The 20,782-nt window shown below is 47.6% G+C and overlaps 2 protein-coding genes across 9 annotated transcripts in view; one reads left to right on the top strand and one right to left on the bottom strand.

Annotated features, from left to right (window-relative positions):
• Positions 1–454: 454 nt before the first annotated feature.
• NUDT13 (nudix hydrolase 13) lies at positions 455–11,498 on the bottom strand. 3 transcript variants are annotated; one of them, XM_063164168.1, is made up of 9 exons: positions 11,359–11,498; positions 6,199–6,309; positions 5,205–5,344; positions 4,596–4,703; positions 4,138–4,244; positions 3,185–3,310; positions 2,860–2,971; positions 1,557–1,711; positions 455–1,003 (listed from the first exon to the last, which is right to left on the bottom strand). In XM_063164168.1, exons 2-9 carry the CDS (start codon positions 6,279–6,281, stop codon positions 809–811), a joined length of 1,026 nt encoding a protein of 341 aa, XP_063020238.1. In that variant the 5' UTR covers positions 6,282–6,309; positions 11,359–11,498; the 3' UTR covers positions 455–808. The 3 variants fall into 3 exon arrangements, with proteins under 3 accessions (XP_063020238.1, XP_063020237.1, XP_063020239.1); XM_063164167.1 differs by lacking the exon at positions 11,359–11,498 and adding an exon at positions 7,586–7,660; XM_063164169.1 differs by lacking the exons at positions 5,205–5,344; positions 11,359–11,498.
• A 277-nt stretch (positions 11,499–11,775) lies between these two features.
• P4HA1 (prolyl 4-hydroxylase subunit alpha 1) overlaps positions 11,776–20,782 on the top strand; it is a 29,546-nt gene continuing 20,539 nt past the window's right edge. For all 6 annotated transcript variants that reach the window (XM_063164163.1, XM_063164161.1, XM_063164160.1 and 3 more), the window contains exons 1-4: positions 11,776–11,858; positions 17,483–17,599; positions 18,421–18,517; positions 20,298–20,449. In XM_063164163.1, the coding sequence (XP_063020233.1) occupies positions 17,512–17,599; positions 18,421–18,517; positions 20,298–20,449 (337 nt within the window). In that variant the 5' untranslated portion in view covers positions 11,776–11,858; positions 17,483–17,511. The remainder of the gene's footprint in view (positions 11,859–17,482; positions 17,600–18,420; positions 18,518–20,297; positions 20,450–20,782) is intronic.

The following is a 20,782-nucleotide window of genomic DNA, read 5'->3' as shown; positions in this document are numbered from 1 at the left end:
TGGTTCCCTTGCTGTTCTCCTTCCAGAGAGGTGGCCCCATTTCATCAGTGAAATCAGACCAGCTCTCCAGGCAAGGCTCAGACTTTGGCCTCAGGGTAAGAGGCCCTGATCCTTTGAAGATTTTTCTCTGTTCTAAGTGCAGTTCTTGTCGTAGCAGTTCCTGTCACCTTTGCATTAGCTGTGGTCTTCTAAAATGCTTATGTGCAGTCTTGCTCTTCCCCTCTCCACCACCAGATAGCTCTGTTCTCTCTTTCTTGTCTTTCTTGGGACAGAAGAAGCTGTCTTACCAGTGAGGAAAATATAGAAGCCCATTTAACATTTACAAAAAAAAAAAAAGGATATTTTATATGAAAACAGAAGATTGAATGGGAAGAGAGAGAAGGAGAGCAAACAGGCAGTGGCTTTCCATCTGGTTTCTGACAGCTCTCCCAGATCCATATAAACAGAGACACTGGAAAGTGCCACTCTCCCTTTATTTTTGTTCTGAGAAAAAGGGTGCATTCAATGTCCACCCAAGACAGAAAAAATGGATGAAAATGGGGCATTGGTGCCTTGGGGTCAGTGACAGCTGGTCACAACAAGTTGGATGCTTTGGAACTAAGAATTTTATTGTACATTTACTTCAAACCAAGGTATCTCAGAGGTGATCCACTGTACATGGGCCTGTCAGACCAGTTCAGAGACCTTTGTAGGTCAGTGTGTCTTGAGTGCTGCCCTCGCTGTGACAGAGCCCTTGCCTCCAGGAGCTTTGGAATCTTTTCTGTGGAGCTTTGACAGTTCTGGAATCACAGAGTGGATAAAGCCCTGCCTAAGCTGTCTGGGCACTCTGCTGCTGAAGCCACTCACGGATCAGCTGGTGAGCAATGGCCTGTTTGGGAGGGAACCACGGTAAAAAACTGCCATCATCTTGCTTGGAAGAGCTGGGCTCCCTCTTGAGACCCTCCACAATTTCCTCCAGGCCAAACCAACGGGCTTCCTCCAGCTCCAGGGTGTCCAGACTGATCTGGAAAGAATTCAGAGGGCACCAGCTCCTTAAATCAGCTTTGAATGTGGGCAGTGGTACCTTGCCTCCACAGAGATCCCATTCTGGAATGCCCAGAGTGCTACATTCATGCCTGAATTAGGCACTGATGCCAGCCCAGGGAAGGATATTTCTATCCACCAGTACTTTGTTGTGCTGCCTTCCTTAGGGAAGCCACAAACCAACCCTGCTCTGTCGTGGCAAAGCCAAGTGGCTGAGCACAGTAATTAATGTGGTGGAATCTGAGTGTTCTCTGGCAAATGTGTGAGGGAACCTCCTCTGCAAAGTTCAGAGGGAAAAATCCAGGGCTGTTGGGCTCTGGGCTTGTGTACACAGTGACCTGAGTGAAATCTGGCACCTTGCAACAGGAGATGATGGGATTGTTCCAAAGTTTCTTCTGCACTTGCAGAAAAAGCCAATGGAAAGTTGCATTTACGGAGGGTTTGGTGCTCTCCTAACTAAATTCTGTGGGCTGAAGGAAGCTCTGCTGCCTGAGGCAGGCAGAGGAATAGCTCGGGGAGCCCGAGGCGCTCACCTCCGCCCGCTGCGCTCCCACCAGGGCGTGGCAGGCAATCATTAAGGAGCTGCTGGGGAAGGGCCAGTGCTGGGACGCCGAGTAGCGGAGCGACTCCACCTCCAGCCCCACCTCTTCGGCCACTTCTCGCCGCACTGCCTCCTCCACGTTCTCACCTAGAAGCAACGGCAGTTAGGCAAGGACGGCCCGGCCTCAGGGCAGCGAACCGTGGTGAGGGAAACGCAGGACACGCTCATTCCCACCCGCAGGAGCTGCAGCTGTGCTGTCCTGGAAACACTTGCTGGCGGGATGCTCCATTAAATTCATCAACCTCTGATAAACACAGGCACCAGAGACATTTTTGGCCCCATCTACATACAGATGGTGGACAGAACAATTCAATTTTAAGCCATTTTCCCTCCTGTAATGAGAGGTCTGTAGTTTTTCTTCTAAGCAAAATGGATTTTAAAAGGATCAGGGGTTATAACCCAGCAAATTTAAAGCTTATGTTTGCTATCAGGGACTAGAAGAACTGCTAGACACCTAATTCCCATTCCTTTCAGGTACGTTCTGTCTGCATGCAAACACTGATCTATTTAGATACAATGTTGTGTTTTTTTCCCAGCTATTACAGAATCACACACTGGTTTGGGTCCAAAGGGGGGACTTTAAGGATCATTTAATTCCAATCCCCTACTATCAGCATGGACACTTCTGCTAGACCAGGCTGCTCAAAGGCTGCTCAAGCTTGGCCTTGAATGCATCTGGGGATGGGGACACAGATCACCTGTGTGTCCATCCTCCTCTGTGAATAGGGTTTATGGCTGATGTCTCTTGCAGAAAGGTAGAAAAATCATAAAGAAAGGCTTCATAGAATCCAGCCTGCTCTCCTGGGATCACTGGCTGGCCTTGTCAAAGCCAGCATTTTGCAAGTTCCCACGTGAAAGCAATCCTGGTGTGAGCAGTTTGTTAGCATAACAATCTATCACTGGGTGAAAGACAACTTGCACTTGTATAGACTGTTTTTACACTGTTAGATAGTTTTCATTTTTCTATCTCTCACAAACAACTTTTCCTGCACATACACACCGGTGGTTTGAGTGAGGGTAACAACTTTTTAGTTACCAATAAAGTAATTGGCAAGAAAACTACTGACCAATTAGAGTCACACATGAGGTCTGTAAAACTGTATAAAAATGAGTTATGTGACTAAAGAATGGGCTTTTTCCTCCATGAAGAACATGGAGTCCCGTGTGATTTATCCCAGCAGATGTCCCCACACCCCACATGCCCAGGGCCACTGTGCTGGATCAGAAGCACTCACCCATGTCACAGAAGCCTGACAGAGCTGTGAACATCCCCGGGGGAAACGAGGGCTGTCGGGCCAGGAGGCAGCGGCTCCCATCAGACACCAGGGTGATGACCACTGGAGACACCTGCCACGTGCACCCAAAGCAAAACAAGGGCTTTAGACAAAAAAAAAGTAAGTGCAAATTTTTGCTTTTCCTGGCTGGTTGAGAGTCGCTGGCTGACCACTAAAGACAAAGTACCCAGCTAGGCACAGATCCCTCTTCCTGCTCCCCCCAGGGGTGAGCCAGCAGCGCTGCCCTCCTGTCCCTGTGTCCCTGCCCTGTGCTGCCAGGGCTCACCTGAGGGTAGTAGGTGACTCCACTGGCGTGGCAGACACGTTTGCTGCCAGCTGGGTTCTTCTCAGTGGGCTGCCCAGTTCTGCTGCAGTACTGGTGGGAATCGTGCCACCGCAGGAGGGACTGGGCCTGCCAACACAGAGGAGCACAAACTCACTTATATATATATATACATATATATATACCTAGGGGGAAGGAATAATTCAGAGCAGTCTCCCTGAATAATACTTGGTGTGCAGTCATGGGGATAAACTCTGATTATCTTTGGAAGCCTCTGAAAGGTGAATGAAGTATGGGCAGTCCTTTGAAAGTGGCAGATTCTGCAATCCATGTTTGCTGCTTCTAAATTTGAGTATGTTTGGGGGAGGTGGACAAGAGCTGTTGTTTATTGGGACATAATGGGAGTTGTGTTGGGAGCTGAACTATTTTAAAGAGTCTCCAGCCCTGAATATCTTCTTGAAAAATAGCCCAGGCATCACAAACATTATAGAGCAGGAAAGGAAACACAAGTTATTTCTTCTTATGGGTCAGGACAGCTGATTTTCACACACAGGCCTTTTCTTAGGCCTTCCAAACACAGGACACCAGCTTATAAGGGAGAGGGTTTAAAAGAGCAGCTCTCAGAGAAGATGTGTAAGTTTGTTTGTGATTCCCAGTTTGCCTGATAGTTATTGAGCTGAGGACAAACTGGGATTGCTGTGATTTAGCACATTTCAGCTAAATGGCATAAATTACTGCAGTCATTTTAAAGTCACTTTTCTGTTTCCCTTGTATCTTCCTTTTGGGACTACAAATTTGGGAAAACTGTTGTAATTTATAGTGTGTCTGTATCTAAGTCTCTGAAAGTGTACAGCAGGTACTTCTACAATATTAGACCATAAAACAATGTGGGAGATGAGGACAAGGGTTGATGTTAGAGACTAGAGCTCCCTAAAGTAAAAAGCCCAGTCCAATACTGAAGCCAGCAAAGGAGAATCCTTCCTGTCCACGACAAAGAGAGCTTTCCGTAGGTCAGTAAATGATCCCTGCAGTTCTGCCTCAATGACTGATTTATCCAAGGCTCCTGTTCGAGGGAAAGGAAAAGAAAAAAAGAAAATTTGATCTCATAAATTTCAGCTATTATTGCTATTATTCCAATTTTATGCCCTTTGCTGTTCCAATATACAGTTTCTGGGAGTTCCCATGGAAGTGAACCACATCAGGGGAAGAATTCCCAAATGTGCCTCCCCCAGCCCACCTTTCCTAACACACACAGGCATAGGAGCAGCAGTTGCAGCCCATGACCTGCCACGCTCACAAGAGCCCCTACAGAGACCCAACCCAGCCCTCCTTGGCAGGACAGGTCCTCCCAAGGATTAGGGATTTGTTTGATCCCAGTGCATCAAACAAAAAGAGGAAGAGGAGCCATCCCAACCTAAATCCAGCGCGAAGTGCGGCCTGTGCTCGTCCGAACATCCGATCAGCACCGACTTCTCCATCCACTGCTCGGCCTCCTGCAGCTTCCCCAGAATCTGTCTCGTCTCTGAACAGCAGGGAAAGGGGAAGAGAAAGCTGTGATGAAAGCAAAAGCATCTCTGGATTTGCTCTCTGGATCTTCAAGGCACAGGCAATCTTGGCTCAAAGCAGAATGCCCACGTGGGAAAGGGGACCAGACCAGTGATCCCACACAGGAAGAAACCTAAAATCTGGCTTTGCTCCTAAGCTGTAGGAAGTTTAGATCATGTCAGGCTAAAGGTCCCAATGTTGTAATGCCTGGGAAGCAGCTGTCCATTGCTTTTGTCCTGCACCAGCCAATAGCTTTCTCTCAAAGAAAACTTTTCCTACATTACAACCAAAAGACATTTGTCAGTAAGGCCTTGTTTGTTTTCCTGCCAGCCCTTTCTCTTCAAAAGGCACAGTTCCAAATGTTTAAACCTGATCACCTCAGAACAGATCAGGTTGATACCATGTGTGTGTCTCTGTTTCATTTCAGCTGTGTGATCCACCAGCTGTTTCTTTCTGGATGCACTGATTTCTTTCTTACCTGCTGCACTGAGCTGTGGTACCAAATATTTCTTCCCAACTTTCTGCAGGAAGGGGGAGAGATTGTGAAAGAGGTAGAAAGTTCCTGAGGTCTGAGCTTGTCTACAAAGGCTGTCATCTTCCTTTAACTGATTTAAGTATCTGCAGTGAGAAAATGATTGGGAAGATGAATTGAAGATCATGTTGAGATTCTTGCTTATTTGGAGGCCTTTATTTTGCACAGAGCAGGGAGGGCTGAATGGACAGATCAGATTTATGGTACTCCATGTGCTTGGAGAGTTTTGACAGCTGAGTTACTCTTTGGTGGACTGCAGCCTCTAGTGAAGTTTGTGTGGCAGAAAATACTGCAGTTCTTACCTACCACATGAGTACCCTCAAGTCTGGACATGCAAAAGATCAGCAACCCAGTCTCTCAATCCAAAAGGTCTGCTGTAAAGGCTGCAGGAAACCTTGATCTTCCCTTTACACACCCAATCCCTCCCAGCTTGGAATATTCTGTGAATTTGGATGGCTCCAAATGCTGTTTTGCTGAGCACTTCTGCTGTTGAATCTGGTTCCCATCAGACTACATGTGTTATGTTGTACCTGTCACACTGATGTGAGGGGTAAAAACCAAGTCTTAGGGCACAGCTGACTGGAGCTGAGTTAGGAAAAAAAATCATTGGGAAAAGGATGTCAGCATATTCTCCTTGCAGGCTGTTTGGAGCAGTATTTAAAAAGAGGTGAGCAGCATCACTTCAAGTCTTCCTTGTATTGTAGGAGCCCTCTAGGCAGGACAGGCAATCATTAACAGAGCTTCAGCCTGAGAGAAACAGTTCCTACCAGTGGTGAAGGGAGCCCAGAGGGCTTGGCTATTACCCTTCACAGAGCTCACAAAGCATTTATATGTGTGTGATGGCTGAACTGGTAAAGGATTAACCCCCAGGTCAGGGTGAGGTAGGGCTGCTTGTGCCAAGTTCTGGCCTCCAGTACTCAGGAATCAGATGAGAACTTACCTCATTTTTCTCACATAGGTGGAGTGCAACCTGCAGGCAAGGGAGGAAACTCTCCTGTGCAGTGCTTGATACACTGCAGCCATAACCAACACCTACAGCTGGTGTCTCTGCCTAAAAAAAGAGCATAAAATGTAATGCAGCAGCCCTGCAAGGTTAGGTTTGATTTAAGAGGTGCAATAACCAGGTAAATCTCCCTCTCACAGCATCTGCAGAATCTGCTTTCTAAAATGATCACTTCAGTCACACTTCAAACTCCACTTCAAGATACCTCAGTTTGTTTCCATCTCTGAGTGTACACAGCTCTTCCAGAACTTGCTTATAAGACTAGATTAGACCTTCCTCTCCCAAATCCTGTGTCCCTGGGGAAAAGGGCAGATAAGGTGGCTGCTCTTGCTGGTTTCCTACACAGTTGTAATGGCCTCGATCCAACCACACATCCTATTGCAGCACACAGTGGATCTGTGGGAAAGGCACTGATGCCAGGAGAGAGTGAAAGACAAAATATCAGCTGTGCAAGAGAATTCCCTGAGCTAGACAGGGGACAGCAGTTGCAGCTGAGTGGGATCATCTCCAGCTACGAATGCTTTTTGTGCCAAAGAATCACAGCACGTTTTCAGCCCAGGCTGAAAGCCTGACCTCGGCTTCAGGATGTCAAAAATAGCCAGAGACCCGAGACAGAAGCGAACTGTGGTGCACAATCCCTGGTGGTCACTGAGAACATTGCACTCTGCAGCCATAGAACACAAACCCCTTTACGGAGCAAGTCACGTTTACTTTGTTACAGACACTCAGGCAGTGCCAGGAAGAGTCTGAGAGCTCTTCCTTCAGCACAGGTCAGTGATGGCAGCCTGAGAGGTGCCTCAGCACAGGCTCCTATTTACACGTGCAGACTTTGCCTCGTGGCTCTGGACATCTCCACTCCAGATCGCCCGGACTGGGACAATCCCTTCGGGAAGCCACGGGGAGCAGTGGGAGCTGGGCACGCTGGTGCGGACACCTGTGAGGACGGTGGCTGCCACACAGACCGTGTCACAGAGGGTTGGGTGGGGTGACAGCCCTGTGTGTGTGTGTCGCTCTCCACCCCCGGGTCTCGCAGCAACCGCCGTGCAAACTTCCCGGCGCTGAACCGGAGCGCCGCCTTTGCTCCGGAACGAGCGGGAGCGCTGTCCCCGGCTGGGACAAAGGGAAGGAAGAGCTTTGTGCCCCAACCCGAGCGCGACAGGCGCTTAACCCCTTCCTCTCCAGCAACCACCGCGCCAGGCTTTGGCTGGGACCATGAAAACTCCCAGACAGCAAAGCCTGCACCTCCAGAGATCCCCGAGCTTTGGAGAACCCCAGGAGGCAGGAGCGGGGTCGGGCCGCCCTTGCCCACGCGTCCCTCACTCACTGCGCCGTGTGCGGAAGCAGCGCCGGCCCCGGTCAGCGGCAGAGCCCGGGCGGCCCTTCCGCTGCGCTCCAGCCGCTCTTCCCGCACCGGGAGCGCTGGGAATTGTAGTTCTGTACACGCTGCAGCGTGTTCCTGTTCCTTACTTTCTCTTTTCTCCTCCTTTTCCCCCCCACCCCAAGCCTCTCTGGGTTTTGTATCCCCAGCACGGAAGCGTTGTTTAAAGTAAAGGACCACACGTCCTCGAATAGGAAAAGATGCCAAAAATCACACGGGGCATCATTTGAGATCATTTATTTCCAAATTTTGATTTTGGAAGGAATTTGAGATGGGACTTTTGGAGTTATTTTTGATGATGTAGTTTATTTTTTAAAAATTTTTATATAGGTAGGAAGGGTGAGTTCGGTTTATGTTGTTATGGTATGGTTTAGAAAGGTACAAGATTTTTAGTTATAAGACTTTTTAAGGATAAAATATCATTAATAAGGATAAAATATTGCTAAAATATTGTTAACAAGGATATTTATGTTTTTTTACTTAACCTTTAAATATTTTTAATGCATTTATGTTTCAGTGTAAGCTTTTAAAGTTAATTATGTTATGTTTTAGTTAATTATATTAATGATAAACTTATAATATTGTATTTTAATTCTTTTGTTTATTTTTGTAGGGTGTTTTTTGTACCTTAAACTTTACAACTCCAAACTTTTTTTTACTTAGCTTAATGTTTTTTGGTTTAAACTATAAATCTACATTTTTGCTTTTAGCACTTAAGTTTGGAGGTTTTTTCCAAGGTCTCAGATCAAAACCTGTGTTTCATTTTAAGCTTTGGTTTACAGGCTCAAAGTTTTGAGAGTTCCTTGCATTTCAGATTCCGACAGCTGGATATATCCAAAGGCTGGAGCTGTTCAGTGCTCGAGCACCCAAATACCCACAGCTGGATTTAACAGCTCTGATCAGAGAGCACCCTGTGCCAGGGCACGTCACAATAATGACAAATCACTTTCCTTCCTTTGCAATCCAACAGATTCCTCTCAAGTATTGAAAACATGATTCTGGGTTGGAGCCTACCTGACTATATTTAGCACAGAGAATTTTATAAACATACAAAAAGTAAATGTTTTCAGGGCAGCCTGTTGCTTTTTGGTCATGAATTGAGCTGTTCTAATTGAGAATTCACGTCATGTAATCTGAGAGCATGGCTTGTAAAAATAATAAACAGAATATCCAGGGAAATAGTGCTCTCGTTACCAGAGTTACTCACAAGTTTAGCTTTAATTATGCTTGACTGCTATTTTTATGCTTCCTGAAACAGAGCAAGCCCAGTCTTATTATTCCAGCAAGCTAATTGGATTAATGGACAAAGCACATCTTCCCTTAATAAGATAAAGGATTGAAATATAATCTCTAAGGGAAGTATCCACCCTGCTGTTAAAACAAACTAACAGATTTACTGACCCTAAATGCCCCCAGATATGGATCTTGCAAGAGGAGCTGGCTTTAGAGGGAAGCAGCTGGGGGAGATGCTTGGGACATCAAATCTGGGGCCAGCCTTTCCAGCTGGTTCAGCACAGAGCAGCCAGGTGTTGGTGAGTGCTCCCTGTCACAGGAAGGACTAAAAGCCAGGGCAGCAGGGCAGGGCAGTGCTCTGGCTTCTCTTTGTTAGGTGAGCTCAAACCCTCGTGGCTTGGATCAGCCCAACCATGCCCACCTAGCCCTGTGCCTCAGGAAGATAAGTAATGAGAAAAGAGTCTGCACTGCTGCTGGTCCGACCTGGGGCAAGCCAAGCCCTCTGTGAGAGATCCCTTGTGCCTCCTCTTCCAGGGTTCACACCTCAAATACCCTGTTAGGTACTTCTGCAGCATGTCAGCAAGGGGCATGATTTCAAAACAGAGGCTGGCTTGTCATTTATTCACTTAATTCAAAGAGCATAAATGCCAGCTGTTGTTTTGGCACTTGAGTTGTTTCTTTGTAAGCATTTTTGGGGCTCCAGGCTGAGCAAGTTGCATCTGTAAACTGTTTATATCAGTCCCTTGCAGACATTGTACCCTGTGCTGGGAGCAATCCTGGGAGTGAAGTGAGGGCCTGGACACAAAAATGCACCTCTGACAGCTTTGTATAGCTTACCAATTTCAGCTTTGGCAGGGCCCCAGAGGAAATGAATCCCAGAAACTCTCCTGATGCAGTAAGAGCAAACCAAAGGAGCAGGCAAAGAGGACCCAGGGAACATCATCTCTTACATGGACAAAATCAAGGTAAATCTTTGGTCCTGTGTTGCATAATTATTATTTTTATTAAATTTATTATATCTAATCTTAAATCTATTATATCTAAAATATATATTATTTTTCTTCAATTTTCTATTGTAAAATATACTCATATTGAGGTTAAGAGTTGGTAAAAGATTTTTCCAAGCCATAAAAGCAGCTGGAAAATGTAATTCCAGGCTAATACTAATCTTGCTTTTCCTTTCTCTTTTGTGCCTCTCCAGTTGCCCCCAATAAGCAGAAATAAGCATTAGAATTGCTAACAGCTGGCCCTTGTAAAACAACTGTTAATTGCCTTAAATACATGGAACCAGCTAATTCACATCAAAAACTTGTGGTCAAGCCTCAAGGAACTTTTTGGAAAGAGAAAAAAAATCCTTTTTTTAGGATAAGCTTAGGGAAAGACAAACCACTTCTTTAAAGGGAAAGCCAATGAGTAACCTTCCCCCCATCATTACATTTTAGATGCAAACCACCCAAGATCTGGCTTTTCTCTGAAGTTAGAAACATGTCTGTCATGTATATGATAGACCTTTTAATCAGCTGGGCCTTTTGAGTTAATGTGGATTGATATAAATGTGACTCAGCAACCTCATTAATCAAATCTAACGAGCTGGAGCCTTCAGCCCCCTCCTGATGGACTTGTTGGTGTCCCCCACTGCCTGCCTCACTTCCTAAAAATATCTGGAGAGTGCAAAAGAGGATGAGAAAGCAGCAGACCTCGCTTGAAGAAGTCTGCCTGTGCCTCTGCAGCGTGTGAGGTTTTGCCAAATCTCTAGAAGCTGCTGTTAAATCTCTGGCTAGATGTTAGGGACTCTCTGGATAACAGGGCTTTAACTGGATGCCTCAGCTTGGATAACATTCCAGAGTTTCCTGCTAGTTGTAGGAGTTGTATTTCTGTTGGAAGGCGACCAGAATGAGAGGAAGGGAAGGCTTATTTTTTGATGGATAGTTCCACTAAAAACTGGCCTTCTTCCTGCTCTGCTGTCAGCTGTGTGGACACATCTGTGTCCGCAGCTGGACAAGAAACAAATACATTCACCTCATGCCCTTGTTTGTGTCTCCTGCACCCCCAAAAATGGGACAAAACACCCAAGGCTTTGTCCCTTCGGGTGGGAGCTGAGGTGACAGTCTGGGTACAGGGAGAAATCTCAGCTGCAGCCTCCAGGTCCCTCTTCTGGACGAGGTGGTTTTAGAGCAGTCACCCTGATAACAATGTGTGTTAGAGGGGGGATTTGGCCCTGCTGTGCCTTTGCCAGCTCTCTGTTGTTGTTGTGAAAGATTTCCAGCTGGGAGTGAGCACCAATTGAAAGAGCAAAGATGGCAAGCTGGCTGCGCTAGTGAGGATGTGATCCTTGCCTTGAAACCCTCACCTAAAGAGATGGGGAAAAACGCTAGGGAATGTCCCTGATTCCAACTGAATGGCTGGAATGAGCAAACAACCAGTTTATTTAGGAAAGCCTAGAAAGTAAAGAGCAGGCAGCATGGATCTCTCCGAGCAAAACTCACCCAAGCAGCTTTTTAAAGCACCTGAGAGGGTTCAGAGCGCTGCAGCACCGCCCAGGCTGGCCTCAATGATCCCGGACTGATTCCCTAGTGCTGAGCCCAGCTGCCCTGGCAGCAAGGTACGGGACCGGCGTTCTGGGCCTTTCTGGCAACTTTTACTCCAAAAACACCGCTCCGGCTCCATGCTTCCCACCGGCCTTGGCTCGGGGGCTGTTCCCAGCTCGCAGCACCCGGGTCGGTCCCACGTGCGCGGTGCCCCCGGGCCGGGGGGACCCACGTGGAGACGCGGAGGCACTGGGGGCGCATGCGCGGTGCGACGCCCGCCGCTGTGACCGGACTCACGTAGCGCGCGGGCCGCGCCGCCCGGGGGGCGTGGCCTGAGGGGGCGTGACCCGGCGCGGCTATAAGAGGCGCGGCGGGGCCGGGCGGGCTCAGTGGGTGAAGCCCCCGGGCAGATCGCGGAGCTCCTGTGCTGACCCCGCCCCGCCGCCCCCCGTGCTCCGGTGAGGCCCGGCCGCCCCGTCCCGCCAGCCGTGAGGGTGCCCGATGGGTGGGTCGGGGGGAGGGACCCGCGGGGCTGGGCGGCTGCCGCGCGGGCGGCGGGGGGTGGGGGCGATACGTGGCAGCGCTCCGCCGCCCCCCGCCTTCCCCGCGGCCAGGGGCCGGTGTCCCGGAGCTGCCCGCCGGGGTTCCCGGCCCTTACGTAACGGGAGCCGGCAGCCTCCGGAGGGGGGCGGGAGGGCGCCGGCGCGCCGGCTTCCCCGCGGCTGGCAGACTAAACAGCCGCCGCCTCCCTCTCCCTCTCCTCCTCCAGGAGCTGGGAGTTGTCCCCTCGGCCGGGTCGGGTCCAGTGCCGCAGGTGGGCTCCCGCCCTGCTCGGTGGCCCCGCAGCTGCAGCGCCTTGCCCGTGCGGCCGCGGGAGCTGCGAGCGCACGGCTCGGGGCTGGCAGCGATGGAAAGTTACTCGGCGTGAGCTGAGCGCGGGGATTGCGCCCTGGGGAACGCGGTTTGCCTTGCTTTCCCTCGCCGCTGCTTTGGGTTGGGCTCGGTCAGCTGCTCTACGTGGAATTTTGCATCTGCCTTTGTAGTAAGCGATACCGTTCCGTTTTGATAGGCTCCAGCCTGACTATCAGAGGAAACTCTGGAGCCTTCAGTATGCTGAAGAATATAATAAAATATATAAAAATATAAATTTTATATCTAATGAAAATAATATAATAAAAATGTTACATGTACTTAGACTAAATCTTCCAGTTTGCCTGAAGAGCTGGCTACTTCCATAGGGAAGATCCTTCAGGATTGCCCAGTGTTCAGTTTCACGTCTTTTTTCCTGCCGGCTTCAGTAAGAGGCAAATGCAGAGTGCTGTAGTGTTCACTTACTTAGAAGTAAAGGTTCAGCTTCAGCGCTCGAGGTTTTAGTGAATGAAAGGCATTTATTTACTTGGTTACACGAGTGAATCAATGCAGCTCCCCACAGCGCCAGGGGCTGTTGGCTCGGGCTGCAGACGGTGCTCTGCAAGGGGCGGAGAGTAAAGGTAATGAGTTCCCGGCTTGTCTGGGAAGCAGAGGCTGGCCTTTGGGGACAGGGATGTTCCCTGTCCCACTGCCCTGCACCTCGGACCTTTGCTGGATTCCTTTTAATGCCTTGGACCAAACTGATTTGACCTGGAGCACCCTAGACTGCTTCTGAAGTATGTGCTGACACAACCAGTACTCATTAACTTTCTTTCCCTTTGTTTTCTTCCCTGAGCCAGCTCTCTGACCTGTGCAGATTTAAATGCTGATCCATAATGAATGGCTTTAAAATATAGCCTTTAAAGCTGTGATTTTTTTGGGCCTTGCACATAGATTGCAAAGTGCTCACTGCAGTTTGGCAAACTGAAATGACAGGTGGTGAGTTCCACTTTGGAAGGAGTGAGGATAAGCAGAGGTTTATAGCAGGAAAGCCATGCCTTCATGCTGAGGATGATACAGATAAGAAAATCTTTTTTTTTTTAAGAGTATACTCAGTGGAAGAACGCAAGTGAGCATTGGCTTTGTCCTGCTTTCTTTAGAATTCACTGAATTTACAGAATCGCCAGGTTGGAAGAGACCTCCAAGATCATCGAGTCCAACCCAGCCCCAACACCCCAACTAAACCCTGGCACCCAGTGCCACATCCAGGCTTTGTTAAACACCCCCAGGGATGGTGACTCCACCACCTCCCCAGGCAGGGCATTCCAGGGCTTTATCACTCTTTATGTAAAAAAAACTTCTTCCTAATATCCAACCTATATTTCCCTTGGTGCAGGTTAAGGCTGTGTCCTCTGGTTCTGTCAGTGCTGCCTGGAGAAAGAGCCCAGCCCCACCTGAGCACAGCCACCTTTCAGGAGCTGTACAGAGTGATGAGGGCACCCCTGAGTCTCCTTTTCTCCAGGCTGAGCACCCCCAGCTCCCTCAATCACTTTAATACCTGAAAACATATTTTTCCAATATTTCCTGGATATCTATGTATTTGCTCAACTAATCCTTGAGCACAAGGATAGCCTCCTGCCTGGTGTGTCTAATAAAATAATTGCTCTATTCCATCCCCAATGTTCCTTGTCTTGGCCTGGAAACTTCAAACAGGTGGGCTCTGAGGGCTGTGTCCATTCCACCTTACTCTGGAGGAAACCAAGGCAAAACTCACTTCAGTTCCCTGTGTATAAATCTCTGTACAAACACAACTGCCCTGTATTCAGCCATGAATGAAGTAAATGATAGGTAGAACACCCTCCTTGACTTTGAAATTTATTCCCATCTCTTATTATGTTTTTCATTTATATAAAATATTGTAACTTTGTCATTAAAAGATGCCTAAAGTGCACCCTGTTCTTTTGGTAGCAGCAATTGTAGAAAATCTTTCTGCTTGGATCTTCATTTTAAAACAGTCTTTGAACATGCTAGAGGACTTGGGAACTGGATTCTGGTGCTTCTGTCCTGTGAGACCTTTAAGCAATGATGGCAGCTAAATGTTCTTAGTACTTATTTTGGGAAAGTTCTTTCCTTTTCAGTAGTATTTTTGGTCGCATTGTGTCATGAGGCTGTAACTTGGGTTGTCCTTGAGACAGGAGAGGTTTAGGGCAGTGAGCAGCTATCACTTCTGGTTCCATCTTCTCCTAAGCTCAGCTTAACTGGTCAAAGCGTTTTATTATTATCTTTACATACAGTGGGGTCCAGTAAGGATTGTGAGAATGGACCCACCTTTTAATCAAAAGTTGAGGATCTTGGTGATAGAGTTTTGTCTCCTGGCCCTGCAGTGGACTTCATCTTGAGCAGGCCAGTTACTCCTTACCTAAATAAAGAAGCTGGTCTGGAACTGAGTTAGAGCCATTCCATGTTGAAGTAGCCCCTCAGTTTCCATTTTTGATCCTGTTTTCTCAGTCCTGGTGAGCACCTGGGAGCTTGGAGCTGGCAGTGAGGACATTGGCTAAGAGCATCTTCAGTCTTTGGTCCCTGAGCAGTGGGACCTGACTGTGATGAGGCTGTGTCATGTGTCACTCTGCAGCTGTCTTTGCTTGCACCTTTCTACTTGTAAAGCAGAGCTGAACTTTGGGAAGTCCCCAGAAATACCCCCTTGAAGTTACATCAGTTGAAATGGTGGTGTTGAAATTTGTTGAGTGCTCAGAGAATATGCTGCTCTTGGCAGTGCCACTGCTCTGCTTGCTGCTTTGTTTCCCTTCAATCCATGTGTTTGTATCTTTGCTGTTCCCATTCCCCTGCTGGAGTTTTGCTGTTTCAGAGCTCAGTCAGTTCCCAGGGGAGGCAGGGAGCTCCCGTGTTGGAGCTGTCAGCTGCACTCCCACTTCCCTGTGTGGGCAGAGATCTCCTCCTCCCCGAGATGCTCAATTGCCATTTTTGTGGGACATGGCTGAGGAGGAGGGTGAGACTGACAGGAGTAATGGAGAGAGGATTTTCATCTTGTTTTACTTCATGTCACCAATGGGAAGAAATTAAAGCCTACTTACTTGGCAGCCTGTGAGTCTGGGAGATTTCCAGTGTCTATACGAACTGAGCTGTGTTTTCTTTGATTTGGGAACCCGTGGCTGGTCCTGCTGTAGTGGTTGGAAAGCTCTGCTCCTTCTGAAATTCTTCCAAGAATGGGAGATCCAATTCCTCTGGGCAACCTCTTGTAGTGCCTAAATGTGAGAAACTTTGTGTTTGTACCCCCTTGGAATTGCACTCGTTGGATTTTATGGCTGTTGCCAGTTGCTCCTGCTGTGTGCCTGTGGAGATAAGGAGGTGGGAATAAAGGTTGCAACAGTGTTTGCAGGAGCCTGGTGCTGGAGCAGGCTCCGAAGGCAGCGGGAGAAGAGGAAAGCCAAGATGGAACGCTGTCACTAAGAGAGTAGGTGGAGAGGAAACATTTTTTTCTTCACCTTTTTGGTGATTCTGTTTATTGGTTTTCCTTTGTGGTTTTAAAAAGTTTCATCCTGATTAACATAGCAAGAAAAGAAATTTTCTGAAGCTTCTCTTGTGTTTCACTGAGTGCAGTAAACAAATAGCTCAGTGCATTCCCAGTGCTGATAAAATTGGCAAATATTTACGATATAGTAAAGCTGTTTGTGCTTTGTCACCGATTCACAGATGTGTTGGCTCCAGTGCTGAATGAGCAGTAGGCACTTGGCTTTCTGTAGGGTTAAACAGGAGCTGAGGGGTATTTTCAGTAAGAATGGAGGTGGACATCAGTGGGTTTTTGTTAGGTATGTTTGAAACAGCCTGATGGCTGCCTGTGGGGAGGAGGAGGTGAGGAAGGCTGCTGGGGACAGCAGGGCTGCTTTAGAGCATTGGTGAGGGGGAAAGAGGCCCTCCAGGAGGCTTCTCTGTCCAAATTCTCACTTTCACAGGCAGAAGGAGAGTTGTAATGTGCCAGAATGCATCGGCCCTTCAGCTGTGGTCAGGCAGATTTTGGGTGGTTTACAAGAGCTGGAGGCTGCGCTGCTTTTCTGGGTTTGTGTGCATTTCCTGCTGTTGCTCTTGGTGCCAGTGGAGCTGTGCTGCTCCTGTCCCCAGGCAGGCAGGCAGGCAGGCCCCTGAGGAGACCCAAACCCCAGTGCCTCCCTTCTGCAGTGCTGGGGGTGGGAGGGGAGGAGGGAGCTGCCCCTGACCTCAGGTGCAGTGTGAGAGAGATCCTGCAATCCAGAGCCAGGGATTTGTTCCCATTAGTACCACCATCTGTGCTGTTTTTTATTTGGGTGTATGTTTTGAACTTCTCTGGTTATGTTTGCACTTTTTTTGTGTGTGAATACCACACCTGGGTCTATGTTTTTTGCTTGATTAAGGTTATGCTGCTTTCTTCCCTAAATAGGCTAAACTACCTTGGAGCTGAACTTGTTGCTTTTTTTCTTTGTTTATTTTTCTTCATTAGTTGTGCTGTAGGAAGAGCTGTAAATCAATTTTGTCCATGCACTGGAGCTCTTTTTTTTTTTTTTTCTGACCAACTACAATATGTGAAAGTTTAAGCTTTTGTTTTGGGGGAAAAAAAGCAAACCTTGTGAATTCCACGACAGCATAATTACTCCTAAAGTATGCAGGAGCCAGGCAATGCTGGGCTGCTGAAGGGATCAGGATCCTGAAAGGCTTGAGCTTGGCAGCTGGCCCTGCAGAAAGCACTGCCTGTGGGTGCTCAGCCAGGATCCAGGGACAGACAGAGCTGCCTTTTGTGTCAGGTGTGGAGCTTGGCTCCACAGAGGCAGCAGGAGCGTGCACAGAACTCCCTCTCTGGACTGCTCATGTGGGTTTTCATTCAGACCTGCTCCACTGGCATCTTTCTGACTGAAAAAAGGAAACTTACTGTTTTTTTCCCATTGAGTGGATGAACTTGATAATGACTATTTTAAATTGGAGTTGTGGGCTTTTTTCAGTGCTTGATGGTTTCTTTCAGTGCTTTTTTGCAAAGCAGCTCTGCCTGCAGCATGACTTAGATGCCAAAAAGAAGAGTGCTGGTGAATGCCTTGTCCCTGAGCTGTTTTTCCTCAGGTATAAAAGTCAGCAGGAGTAGTCAGTGTGTGGGAGCTGCTCAGGTTGTCAGGGTTCTGCTGCACCTTCTGAAGGTGCATTCCTCTCTCTGGTGAGCAGGGCTTTTCACCTGTTTGTATTTCTCTCACAGGTGTGTGGTGAGGTGAGAGCTGTTGAGCAATGGCATTCAAGAAGGTTTGGTGTGCCCTAGCCCTGGGATTTCTGCTGCCTTTCTCTTGTGCCCACACGGACTTCTTCACTTCCATTGGTGAGAACTGCTTTGGTGTAGCCAAAAGAGTTTCTTGAGACCCCTCAAAGTTCATTCTGCAAGGATGTGTAATCATCCAAGGCCTTAATTGGTACAGAACTAAACCCATTTTCTAGTTCTTACCATGTTATTGGCTTTTCTTTGGGGAAAAACAGGCTTTAAGACAGCCCAGGGTGGTCTAATGAGCCAGGCAAGGCTTTGTAGTCTCTATTTATTCCTAAGGGTATTGGAATTGAAGCAGAATTTTGGTGCTGCACACATGTGGAAGGAGGTGGTGAGCTGCCAAGGGCACATAATGGTGCTGCATGTCTGGCCTCACCCTTGCCTTTTGCTGGGCACTGCACCCTTTTGTGCTGAACCACTTCAGCTGCCTGCTTGCAGGAGGTGAAGCAATTACTAATTAATGCCAGGGACCCCTTGAAGTCATGGATATAACCTTAAAAATAAAGCCCTGGATTAGTGGTGTGTGTATCAAACACAAAGGCTTTGTGTATATCTGTAGCTTTCTCTTTATTTGCTCTACATTATGTATGCTTGGATGAAAGATTACTCTGTGGCAAACTATTTCCTTTTCCAAATGAATCCTAAATTAGTTCTAATAATAAATATGCAGTATTACATTAATTTCCATGGCAACAAGCTTGGTCCAGCAGGAGATTTTCTCCTTCAAAAAAAAAAAAAAAAAGGCCTTAGTCAGATACTCCTTCAGGGTTGTTTAAGCAAATGCAGAAGGACTTTTGGGGAAGTAGAAAAGAGAAAAATGCCTTTAATTCTCAGGATTTTGTGTTTCTCCTTGACTCATCACACTCATTTTTTTCTAGGTCATATGACAGACTTAATTAATACAGAAAAGGATCTGGTTGTGTCACTCAAAGATTACATTAAGGCAGAGGAAAGCAAGCTGGAGCAGATCAAAAAGTAAGCAGCTGGTGTCACAATGCTAATGGTCAATCATTTGAGTCCACCCTTATGCAAAAAGTGCTTCCTTAAGGCTGATTAAACTTGTGGAATTTTTTCTCTGGGGCAAAGCTTCAAGTAGCAGGTTTTGCTTGGGTGTTTGTTTGTCAGTTGTTCCCTTTCAGCACTGCTTGGTGCATAAATAAGAAAAGACCTGACCATGTGAGGAACAGAGCCCAATGTGTCAGATTTTATCACAGCTAGAAATAAACATATTTTATCACTGAACAGGATGCTTTCCTTGCTTTCACAAATATGCATAAATCTGTCTTGAGGGTGTTGAAACAGTTCTAGATGGAGGAGGTTTTTATCTTAGCCCTTGTGTGTTACTTTCTGGTGTTCCACCACCCAGGAAGAAAGATCCTTCTTTGTCACTTGAAACACAGGCTTGGAATTGCTGCCAGGTTTGGAATGTTACAAGGAGATTCTTTACAGCTACAAATTAACAAGGGATTGTGCCAGTTGGGCATCCCAGAGTGTGTAAGCACAGCCTATTGCAGCAACGTTGCAGCTGTTTCCATTTTATCAGAGGTGCTCCCAGGGAGGTCAGGAGAGTTTAAATAACTGTCACAGAGCTTTTAAAAAACCTGGGGGGAAAATTACAGCGTTGTTTGTTGGCACCTGGAGGACACTGAGAGCTGCTCCTGCAGTGGGAAATGCAGGGAGGGTTTGACCCTGAGCTGTGTGAAGGCACAGGGTGAAGTTGGTTCCTTCAGTCTTGGGCTTGCTCCGAGCTGGAGCTGGTCCCCAGCAGCTCCTCTGGTTTGGAGGGAGCTCTCACTGGTGTGGCTGCTGGAAACCCCCCAGGGGCTGTCAGAGTGCAGGAGAACAGTCAGGGACAGTGGGGAGATGCAGCCAGAGCGCCTCTGGCAGCTGTGAGCCCCTTCCTGCCCCAGGCACAGCCTGCAGCTTCCACCCAGCCAAACCAGATCCTGGAGCAAGAGCAGCTCCAGCTGGTCAGCACAGCTCCCTCCAGGCTGCACATTCTGGGTTTGCTTTCTTGCTGGAGTTTGGGATTCTCTGTGGGGTGGGGCTCCTCAACATCATCTTACCCTGATTGCAGGGTGTTCCGGCACCTCTTCATCCTTCCCCTTCCCCTTCTCTTGAAAGCTGTGCTTGTTTTGGGGCACCTTGGGGTTGTGAATGACTTGTGGTACTTAGAGAAGTTTGAGTTGGAGCTGCAGCACCAGAAGCTGGGTCTGGGCTCCTCATTTGGGTGTGTGAGACCTCCTGATTTGCTTCATCCAAGCTTTCAGCATGGAAAGGAGCTTTGTGGTGAGAGGCAAGGGGTGTCTCACAGATGTAAGTGTGTATCTAAACCTAAAATAATTTGAGCCAAGCATTGAACTGCCTTTTTGTAAGCCTTGGGGGAAAAAGGGGGTGATTGAAAGATTGAAAATGTGGGTAAAGCTTCGTTTTTGATTAGTCTTGCGTGGCAGCTGATAATGGAAATGCTGGCACTGTGTTTTTGGGGCTTGCAGGAAGGAGTTCCTCCAGCAGGGTTCCAACAAGGGCTGCAGGAGCAGCACAAGACTTGGGCTGCAGCTGAGGAAGAAGATTTAATAAAGGAAAAGGAAGTAGTCCTTCTTGTTCCTTTTAGAAGAGCTCCAAATATAGATAATGCAAAAGCTTGCAATTTTGGTTGGCTTTTTTATTAGTGAAGACATTTGAGTAGTTTGCAATCAGTTCTCTAGCACAGCACCAGACCTCTGTGAGACTTTAATGAATATTTTCATTCTAGATGGGCAGAGAAGTTGGATCAGCTGACAGCTACTGCCACAAAAGACCCAGAGGGGTTTTTGGGCCATCCTGTGAATGCATTCAAGTTGATGAAAAGGCTCAACACAGAGTGGGGTGAGCTGGAGAGCCTGGTGCTCAAGGACATGTCAGATGGTGAGTGTGTGTGCCTGCAGCAAAATCCAGCATCACAGCCTCACTGCAGGTGCTTGCCTGCTGCCTTTCACATGTCAGGGCTTGGATTAGATTTGCAAATCTGCTTTTGAGACTGAGCATTTGTGGAACTAATCTGAATTACTGTAGTAAACACTTAATTGCTGCCTCTTTTCTTCAGCAAGAGTGGGAGCTCTTTAGCAAGGAGCAGGACATGAAATAGTTGACTGTGAAAGACATTAGCAAAGGAAGCCAGGGTGGTTATAATGGACCTGTGAGACTGTCTCAACAGCTAATTAATACCAGATGGAGGTTTGCAGTAGGAATTATAAGAAA

Source organism: Melospiza melodia, chromosome 9 (genome assembly GCF_035770615.1).
Source record: "Melospiza melodia melodia isolate bMelMel2 chromosome 9, bMelMel2.pri, whole genome shotgun sequence".
Lineage (NCBI taxonomy): Eukaryota > Metazoa > Chordata > Aves > Passeriformes > Passerellidae > Melospiza > Melospiza melodia.
Note: the sequence above shows the minus strand (reverse complement) of the source record. Positions and strands in the feature narration are given on the sequence as shown.